General features: G+C 41.7%; 1 protein-coding gene across 1 annotated transcript in view; it reads right to left on the bottom strand.

The window, feature by feature from the left end:
- RGS7 (regulator of G protein signaling 7) overlaps positions 1-11,023 on the bottom strand; it is a 521,147-nt gene that overhangs the window by 164,261 nt on the left and 345,863 nt on the right. The window contains exon 4 of the mRNA XM_014523762.2: positions 2,962-3,012. Coding sequence (XP_014379248.1) covers positions 2,962-3,012 — 51 coding nt within the window. The remainder of the gene's footprint in view (positions 1-2,961; positions 3,013-11,023) is intronic.

Genomic DNA, 11,023 nt, shown 5'->3' with positions numbered 1-11,023 from the left:
CCCCCCCACACTGATTGGAGTGACCCAAGGGTTTGTTTAGTTTTTTTTACCAATTCACCCCAATTAAAAATTGTTAAAGGGGTTTCCCTTCCCTGGGCAGGGCTCCCTGAACCCTGCTGCCAGTGCAGAAGGGGAAATCTCCCTTCCCCCAACTCAGCACGGTTGAGTGCTGGCTTAGCCCCACCTCCACATGTGTTGGGGGGAACAGGCCCTCCAGCCTGAGTCTGAGCCAGCGTCAGACTCCATGGAGGATGGGAGGAGGGAATTCCCCCTTTATATGGGTAGCAGGGCTTGGGGGACCCTGCCTGGGGTGGGAGAGCCCCCTGCTGAGAACCAGGGACTCCCCCACATGGGCTGATGCAGAGCACCAGCTGGGCCCTGGGCTGGAGGGACTGTTCCCTACCCTGCGGGGGGTAGGGGGTTGGAGTTGTGTGCTGGGCAGCCAATCAGGGATGGGACCAGCATGGCTACATTTGGGTGCACTCAGCAGTGGCTGGCAGGCTGGGAAGCACGCTGTAGCACCCCCTGGTTTCTGGCCTGAGCAACTGCTGTCATCTGGCTGCCTTTCTGGATTCAAAAGTGAACATCCATTCACTTCATTATTGGTTCAATCTGAGCAACTTAGAGAAACCTGTGAAAATTAAATTAATTTAACCTTGGAGTTATGAAGATAGATATTTTTTATGACAATGATTATTGCCCATCAACATTCAGAGTTTCTGTTGCAAAGGAAATTCAGATTTTGAACCTTGGTTTTCTCTGGAATTGGAATGAAAAATGTGTATCTGAGAAATTGTTGTGAAATAAAATATTCTGGAAGCACTTTATTTTGTTCTGGAAGTATTTTGACTTTTATATTAATATAAAACACAAGCCATCATGGAATGAAGTGTTTTAATAGCTGCCTGTAAATTTAGTAAAACATATATTTCAATGTAGTCAAATCAATATTTCTTGGTTCTTTGGGGAAATTTTCAACCAGTTGCAACAGTGTTAGGTGCAGAATGGTGTATCACATTAGTAAATGTTACATTTTGAATCTCTAGCCCTACATAAGAGCAGCTAGCCAGTCCCAGATTGGTTTGCCCTCTGGTTTGCAGTAATGAAATGCAATAAAGATAACACCCTTTGGCTTTGTGGGTCAGTTTTCTTCTTCCCCTACCCTAGTAGTAGGACATAAGACACTACCAAAACCTAAGTCTCTTCAAATGCCTTGCTAACTGTAGTAAAAGGTATCTGAGGGGCCTTTTAAAATCACATATTAATAAAGGGAACCATATTTTCTCATAGTTTAAGACTTCTTCCTTTCCGTGCTTCTCAGTTCTCATCAGATAAGCTGAATGACAACCTATCCCTATACTGCAGTTCAAAAAAAAATCAGTTACTGCTACTGTAACAAATCATTGCTGTTTGACAACTCAAAGCCATAGTTCCATCTCAGCCAAATAGTAAGAAAAATGCAGCTTCAAACTGTAATAAAAATAGATAGGTGAACATGTTGTTACTGACAAACAAGGCAATAGGAGTGCCAGCAGTTCAAAGCCATGTCTCAAGTGTTCTCATTTCATTAGGTGTGTTGACCATGATGAATAGAAGTCAGGCATGCAACTACTGTTTCTTTGATTAAAATGAATTGGTAACTGAAGGAGGTGAAGTTATGTTGACTTGGAAGCAACTAATAATTTCTCCTTTGCTGTGACAATGCTGAGTTGGCTGCTTTCAAGCATCTACACTGGGGACTTTTGTAGTACCCATTATCATGGTACATTCTTTAATATATTTATTAGAACTGAATGCTGGAAGCTGGGGTTGGATATTCTGGATATTGCCTGTTTACCCTCCCCCATCAACATCCACTCTCTGCCACTATGTAAGATGGGATACTGGGCTAGATGAACCCATGGTCTAACCTACTGTTGACAGTTCTCATGTTCTTATAAAAGAGAACTGGATTTTCCTTTACTTAGGAAATTCCACATATTTCCTCTTCTAAAATAGAAAAAAAAAAAAAATCCCCACAACATTTCAAAGGGAAATAAAAATGAGAAAATTAAAAAAAAAAAAAAATTAAAGCATTACATTCCAAAATGTTAAAAACAAAAGAAACATTTAGACAAAGAGCATTTCAGCCTTCTCAGAATATTGCATCCTTTTCTCCCACCCCAAAATAATATTGCAATGACACTTTCACACACTACACTTAGATCTTTTGTGAATCAACATTTTCTGTTAGAAAAATGTTCCATGGGAAAATCCCTGACCAGCTTACAACATGCCTCCTATATTTCCAAAAGAGGAACTGAAGCACAGAGGCTGCCAGCTTTGGCTAATGTTACACAGCAGCGTATGAAACCGAAACCAGATCTTTCAATTTCTAGCCTATATCCCTAAGCAAAGGTCTTAGGGGTTACTTGATCCATTTACCAGGCCATATGGATCCTATCTTTCTGTTCATATTTTTTCCTTTTCTTTTAATTAAGATTCCATTAAAAGATCAGACCCATATATTTAATATACAACCCTGTACAGACCAAGAGAACAAGAATAATAATGGTATTTATTGTATACTCTTTAAACTGCTGGTAAATTCTGCTTTAAGAAAACTCAAAAAGTCTCAGCTGTTTAACAACTGTCTAAATGCCATTTAACATGGCATTAGGTGAACATGTCCCCGTGGAGTTGAATTTGTACTTGTACATCCCCAATTAAAGCAACCCTTTATTGCATTTACTGATCATTGTCTTTAGTGGAGGGTGTCCAAATAAACTGGACTTCAGAAACAGTCTGATCTTTAAGGAAGGTCCACCAAACTGGCTGCTGTGTGCTCTGCTAGTAAAAATGAACAGTTGAAAATCCATGGGTAAAATGTTGCCAGGTCATACTAACTGAAACAGAGGAAAAAAAGAGACAGTATACATCATAGACACACAATCCAGAATTTTTATAGAGGATAAAAATTACCTGGGTCTTCTATTGATAAATTCTTCGTTAACCACTGAACAATGTCAGAACCTAGGAGGAAAAATGTATATTTAGTTTAGAAAATGTACCCATGGCACTCTTCAAACAGGGTTCTGAATTGCTGTAAATATAACGTACAGAGGGTGCACTTACATGTGACGCTATATCCCCATAGCAACTCACTACAGCTATACAGCATCCATGGGCAAAACCATGATGCCACATCTATGCCACCATAGTAACACGATCCCTCAATAGAGTGCATCACTACAGAGACATAGCAGCTAAAACTAACCACGAGCTGTGTGCACGGCGCAGTACAGGCTATCACTGTGCCATCATTTAGTACTTCCAAAAGGAAGTATTAAATGACAGCACAGTAACGACAGCACTGTAGGGGCACATGTAGACATACCCAGAAGAAACTACTGTTGTTTTTGTGCAGAATCAATGGATTAACTTATTGTTACAGGAGATCCCACAATTTCAATAAGAGAGATGTATATGGACTCTTTTTTTTTTTTTCAGACCAGGAATAGTGATGCCTGATTTTACAATATAGGAGGCATGCAACTGACTTGAGTAGCCTGATTTTTTTTTTCAATTGAATTGTTATGAATTTACACAGAAAGCCAGCAAGAAAACATTGAATTAATTTAAGTATATGTCTTTTGAGGGGGAAAACCGTGCTTTATAAAATAAGGTTGAAAAAGGTACACACAATACAAATTGTAACTGTGCACACTTATACCCATGGCATACCTGCTATAGTCTGCATTCTTCATTTTTGGCAATTTCTGACTAGAGACATAATTCTTTGGATTTAACATCTTCCAGTATTATCTCTCGAGTAATTCTAGTCCCTGTTCCAGAGTAATCTATCTTTAGCTGCCATTGCTATTCTGATAAATGGCACTTTTTTTGTTTTTTCCATTCAGAACCATACCATTGATCCAGTCATATCATATACATGTCACACTCTGTTTACATCTCAGACCCTGAGTCATGTTCATGGGCAGTTGACCCCTATGTAAGCAACATCTTTCTAAACCTAATATATATTTCCTGGTGTTGCAAAACTCTTTTCCCTTTCCTGGTATTTTAACCTCTGTATCTGTTGAAATCCATTTACTTGCTGCCTTTCTCATAATTAAGGTCTTTGTTTTTTTTCCCCCAAGGTTCTGCATAATAGCACCCAGTTTATACCTCTGCTTTCATATCCCCTGCTTTGTTTTTTATTCATTATACTCCTGCTACTTATTATGTTTCTTCCTCATATACTTTGTTTTGCAGTATTATTCAGGCCTCATTCTCTGCCCAAGAGCTTTTTACACACAGTTTTAAAAGAAGTGTACTCAATCTTATCTGTCACAGACTGTAACCTGCCAGTGATATTTTACCCAGCATTAACATAGATAATCAAGAAAAAAATTAAGGAAAGGTTGTCTAGATAAAAATAAAAAAAAGTGACCCTGAAAAATGTGGAAGTATTTGAAATAGTAAAATTAGTGTTAAGGGAATGTCTGTTAAAAACAACCATGCAGTTTCACATGGATTTCTTCATTCCTCTATAGTGGTTGTACCATGTTTCTATTTCAGTCAAGCAAGGCACTTAAGGTGTAATGGAAAGATACATCATAAATTATTGCTTAATGAAATCTCATCATGAAAATTATCCATTATTCCACAGCAGAAGCAACACCATGATCCTCTTTAAAATCTTGTTAAAAGGAAAAGCACCCAAAATCTTGTTAAGAGCAAAGGACAGATACAATTTATGCAAACATTAGACAAATCAAATATTGACGGGGGAGAAGAAAATGCTAGGAACCAGCACAGTTTCCTTCTGTCACTCCCCTGAGAGACTATCTAGAAGCAATGGAGCAAATCTGCAGAAAATCTGCTTCTGGCCCTCAGGAACTTCTCTTTCAATGTTTATTAATATCAACTGATAGTATTCCTGAAACACTCTTGCCATTTATCCAAACCACTTTAAAATCACAAACCTCCCCAGAACCCCACACTTTGATTCCCCATATTTTGATCCCACAGCGACTCTAGTAGTTTGCAATTACTTCTAAGAAGCTTGTTTGTGCTGGCAAGCAATATGAGGTCAGCATTAATCAGAGAAGAGGAAATTAAATTATTTTTTATGCAATAGCTGCGGTTCCATGATCACAGTCGCATCATATAGCTACCCTGCTTATTTCCTTTCTCTAGGTAGGAGAATTTACAATTAAGCAAAGCTCCTTTTTTCTTGTAATTCCTTTTTTCTCGAATAGCCACTCATTATTTTGTCATTTACTTCTCTACTCCTGTGTGTTCACCTCTCCCTCTGATATTGTCTGCAAATTTGATCACTGTCATACGTATGCCAAGCACACAAGCATAGCTATGATACAACCGTTATGCATGTTTAGACATGCACAATACTTTTAGATTGGTTGGAAAAGTCACTTAAAACCTGAGAGGCTACACTTAGCAAATTGATACCAATTTATTGCACTGGTTTACTAATAGTGTACAAGTTAGCACAGAACAAGGGCAGGGGTTTTTCCATCCATTTCACAAGACTTACAGAATTGATAGCACCAAACAGATTTTTAACTGGGTGTATGTTTGCACAGCAGAATAAAGGTGTGACTGTGGAATGTGCTCGTATACTCATGCCATGTAGCTAGTGCGGTTAACAACAGTCAAGATGCAGCAGAATCGGCTAAGTGAGGTCACACTTGCTTACTAAAATACAGCAATGGTTTGTTCCTAATTTGAAATAAGTATCTAGTCTTATATTTATATTTTACATACATTTATCAGATTCCAGACAACCTTGCAGATTATAATCATCATCATCATCAACAACAACAATAATAAAGCTATTTGATAGCAGTAATCTTCCAGCACATTATAAGACAAAAATATCTTCCAGCACATTATAAGACAAATAATATCATTTTATTAAAGGGCTAGAACTCATAGCTAAGAAATTGTTAGATTAACTTTAATCACTCTGAAGCTTTCAACCTTTTAAGGATTTTATCTTATTCTTTATCAATGATAGGCTGTGTAGAAATCTTGTTTTTAGACAGATATAGAGACATGATGAAAAGGAGGAAAAGTGTCTGCATACAGGCTTGCTAATCTAGTCAGGAATACTTTAAACCAGGTTCACCAGAGGATGAAGATAAAACCCCAGAGGTAAGTAAAAAGCCAGGGGACCTGGATAAAAACCTAGTAAGTGAGGTAATATAGGAAGTCCTGGGGAGAAAGTAGGACAATCAGTTAGTTACCTATTATGTTTATATTAATGAGAGAAGCATAGGGAATAAGCAGAAAGAACTGATGGTCTAAGTACAGGTGGGATAGTTCACAAGAGTGGAATACTGTGATGGATGGGTACAACTTATTCAGGAAGGACAGGCAAGGGAAAAAAGGAGCCATTTCCTTAAATATAAAGCAGAAGTACACCTATTCTGAGGCTCAATACAAAGTGGAAGGCAGGCCTTCTGAAAGCTTTTGGGTAAAGGTCAAAGGAGACAGCAGGGGGGATGTCATAGTGAACATCTGTTTTACACCACCAAACCAAGAAAAAGTATATGAGACTTGCTTAAACAACTAATGGATGTTTCCAAATCACAGGATCCATCTCTCATCTCATTAATAGCCAAAAGAAATACAGACTGGACGAAAGTACCGTAAGGTGGCTACATAACTGGTTAGATTATTGTGCTCAGTGAAGGACTTTAATTATTGGGATATCTACTGGGAAGGAAACAGCAGTGCACAGGCAGTCCAGCAAATTTTTGAGTATGTTGGAGGTAATGTCCTGGTACAAGTACTGGACAGCCAATTAAAAGGGAAGCTCTTCTCAACTAGCTGCTCACAATAAGAGAAGAATTGGTTTAAAATATGAAAATGGAGGTAACTTGGGTGACAGTGATCACATAATGATAAGAGTTCAAGATCTTAAGGGAAGAAATGGAAGAGAACAACAGAATAAAGATACTGGACTTCAAAAAGCAGACTGTAACAAACTCAGAGAACTGGTAGGCATGATCTCCTAGAAGCCAAGCCTGAGAGGAAGAGTCTAGGATTGCTGTCTGTAGTTTAAGGAGGCCATATTAAGGGTGTAAAATCAGCAGAAGAATGGGAAGTGCAACAGGAAACTGTCCTGGCTAGACAGCAATCTCTTTATAGATTTTATAGATTTCACAGACATTAGGGCTGGAAGGGACCTCGGAAGATCATCAAGTTCAGCCCCCTGCCTGAAGCGCAGGAAGTCAGCTGGAGTCATAGGATCCCAGCAAGATAAGCATCCACATTTCTCTTGAAGGCATTCAATGTCGGTGCTTGAACCACCTCCAATGGCAGGCTATTCCAGACCTTGGGGGCTCGGACAGTAAAGAGATTCTTTCTTATGTCCAGCCTGAAACGGTCTTGCAGTAGTTTATAACTGTTCAACCTTGCCATCCCTTAGGGCGCTCTGGTGAACAATCATTCCCCCAGATCCAGTTTACCCCTGATAAACTTATAGGTGGCTATCAGATTGCTCCTGAGCCTGTGCTTTTCCAGGCTAAAGAGCCCCATAGCCCTCAGCCTGTCGTCATAAGGTCGGTTTTCCTGACCTCTGATCATGCGTGTGGCTCTTCTCTGCACCCTCTCAAGCTTCTCCACATCCTTTTTGAATTGTGGAGCCCAAAACTGGATGCAGTACTTCAGCTGTGGCCTCACCAAGGCTGAGTACAACAAGAGAATGACATCCCGGGATTTGCTTGAGAAGCATCTATGGATGCAAGCCAGCGTTTTGCTCGCTTTACTAGCAACAGCATCACATTGAAGGCTCATGTTCATCTTGTGGTCAATCATGACCCCCAAGTCCCTTCCATCCATAGTGCTAGCCAGCATAGCACTGCCAAGCCTGTAAGGATGCTGCAGGTTTTTCCTCCCAAGGTAGAGAACCTTGCATTTTTCAGTGTTAAACACCATCAGGTTCTCATCTGTCCATTTCCTGAACCTGTCAAGGTCAGCCTGGATCACCCTCCTGTCCTCAGGTGTGGATGCTTTACCCCAGAGTTTGGTATTGTCAGTGAACTTGATCAGTCCACTTCTGATGCCAATGTCCACATCATTAATGAAGATGTTGAACAATATAGGTCCAAGGACAGAGCCTTGGGGGACCCCACTGGTCACAGAGCACTGTGATGATTGACTTCCATCAACCACCACCCTCTGGGTCCAACCACAAAGCCAATTCCCCAGCCAGTGGACCGTGATGGACCCAAGGCTGCAGTTGGCCAGTTTTGCCAAGAGGTGATCATGGGATACCAGATTGAAGGTTTTTTTGAAGTCAAGATATATGACATCAATCTCCTCTCCCTTGTCCAGGTGATAGGTCACCTGGTCATAAAAGGAAATAAGATTGGTCAAGCAAGACATACATGCAACAAACCCATGCAGGCTATCTCTCAGGATGTTGCCATTGACCAGTCTGTTAAGAATGGCCTCTTTAATAATCTTTTCTAAGACCCTGCCCAGGATAGAGGTCAGGCTGATGGGCCTGTAGTTTGCCAGATCCACTTTCCTCCCTTTCTTGAAGATAAGCACCGCATTGGCCTTCTTCCAATCTTTGGGCACTTCACCAGAGCAGCAGTAATTCTCAAAGATCTGTGCCAGGGACTGGGCTATGATGCTCACCAGCTCCTTGAGTACCCTGGGGTGTAGATTGTTAGGGCCAGCTGACTTGAAGGTATCCAGCCTCTCAAGGTGTTCTTTCATGAGGTCAGCATTGATGGAGGGCAGGGAATCTCCCTCACCTGGGCCTCCCTGTCCCATAATGGGCATGGGCATCTCATGGGAAGGATGAAAGACTGACTCAAAGTACCCATTTAACAGGCTGGCTTTTTCCTGGGCGTCGGTTGTCAGTTGTTCCATCTGGTTTAACAGCGGTCCAATGTTGCCCTTGCTTTTCCTCCAGCTCCCCACACATCTGAAAAAGGACTTTTTATTGTCCTTGATACTTATAGCTAGTTGGAGTTTCATAGCAGCCTTGGCTTTCCTGGTTTGATCCCTGCAGGACCGGACCAGTGCAGAATATTCCTCCTTGGAGATGGATCCCACCCTCCATCCTTTGTAAGCCTTTCTTTTTAGCTTCAGGAGGTCTGCTAGTTCCCTGGAGAATCAAGGGGGCTGCTGTGTGCTTTTGCTGCGTTTCCCCTGAGATGGAATAGCCTGAGCTTGTGCATCGAAGATCGCTCCCTTGAGGAGCAACCACTCTTCCTGAACTCCCCTCCCCTTGGGGTCATGGTCCCTTAGGGCCTCACCAACAAGCCTCTTGAGCTTGTCAAAGTCAGCTTTCCTAAAGTCAAGGACTTCTGTATTGCTGACTGACTTGCCAGCTTTACAGCGGATGGTGAAAATGATCAGCTCATGGTTGCTGTCACCCAGCTTCCCATCAATCATTAGGTCACTGATTAGGTCATTCCTGGTTGCCAGTACAAGGTTGAGCAGCTCTTTACCTCTTGTTGTCCCATAGACCTCTTGAGTCAGATAGAGGTCATCCACACATGAGAGGAAGCTTTGCAATCACTCAGATTTAGCCAAGCGCTCTTCCCACAAGATGTCAGGGTAGTTGAAGTCTCCCATGACAACCATGGCCTGGGAGCATGCAGCCTCAGCCAATTCCATGGCAAACTCCTGGTCAAGCTCTTGACTTTGGGTGGGAGGTCTGTAGTAGACTCCCACCATTGTTTCCCCTGTGCCATGTTCCCCACGCATTTTAACCCAGAAGGGTCTCCAGTCATCCACCCTGGGTGCCAATATCAGCTTGCAGAGATGCGTAGCTCTCCTTGACATAGAGATCTACACCCCCATCCCTTTTGTCTACTCAATCTGGCATTTGTGTACAGACAGGCAAGTGTCTCTTTGGGGGCCCTTGCCTTGCCCACAGATTGTTCCAGGGTGGGGGCAGGGGTGCCTTGGCCTGCTGGCTTTGCAAGGGTTGCTCAGCGGGCCAGCAGTGGCAGTAGTCTCCCCATCCCCCGGTGGGCTTAGTTTAGACTTGAAATATAAAAAGGAATTCCTACAGAAAGCATAAACTTGGTCATAGTGCTAGGGAAGAGTCTTGCACAGGCATGCAATGAGAAAACCAGCAAAACTATGGAACAATTTGAGATGTAATTGACAAGGAACATAAAAGGCAATAAAAAGAGGAGGGGGCATTTACAAGTATGTCAGAAGTAAGAGGAAGACCAAAAAACAGATAGGTCCCTTATTGTGTGCAAAAGGCAAACTAGTTATGGATGATGCAGAGAAGACTGAAGTATTTAGTGCATTTTTTACTTCAGTCTTCATGTATATTACCATCTACCAAATGATGAAAGAAGTTGTTAGCAGATAGAGAAAGAGATAAACAGCTCAGAATAGTGGAAGAACAGGTTAAGATTTTCTTAGGGAAGGTAGGTGCTTTCAAATCAGAAGGGCCAGATAGAACACATTCTACAGTAGTGAAGGAATTAACTGAGGTAATTTCAGAGCCATTGATGATCCTTTTTCAGAAAATGTAGAAGTCAGGTAATGTCCTGGATGACTAGAAAAAGACAAATATCTTGCCATTTTTTAAGAAAGGAAAGAAGGAAGCCTAAATAAATTTAGAGTCTGTGACAGATTTTTACATGGTCTGGTGTGTGGCAAAGGGAGGAGGAACCAGGAAACGATAGGCCAGTTAGTCTTACCTCAATCCTAGGTAAACTTTTTGAGAAGTTGAAGTGGGCACGCTAGAAGGAACGAATAGGCTGCAATCAGACCTAGGCAGGTTACAGGGGTGGGCGGATGAGAACAGGATGAGTTTCAACACCAACAAGTGCAAGGTACTGCACCTGGGGAGGACGAACCAGCAGCATACCTACAGGCTGGGGAACTCCCTTCTCATCAGTGCAGAGGCAGAAAAGGATCTTGGAGTCATTATTGATGCCAAAATGAACATGGGCCGGCAGTGTGGGGACGCGGTCAGGAAGGCCACAGATGCATCTCAAGCAGGTCCAAGGAGGTGATCTTCCCCCTCTAT

The sequence above is a fragment of the Alligator sinensis genome, unplaced genomic scaffold (assembly GCF_000455745.1).
Source record: "Alligator sinensis unplaced genomic scaffold, ASM45574v1 scaffold127_1, whole genome shotgun sequence".
NCBI lineage: Eukaryota > Metazoa > Chordata > Crocodylia > Alligatoridae > Alligator > Alligator sinensis.
This window is presented reverse-complemented; position numbering and strand designations above follow the sequence as displayed.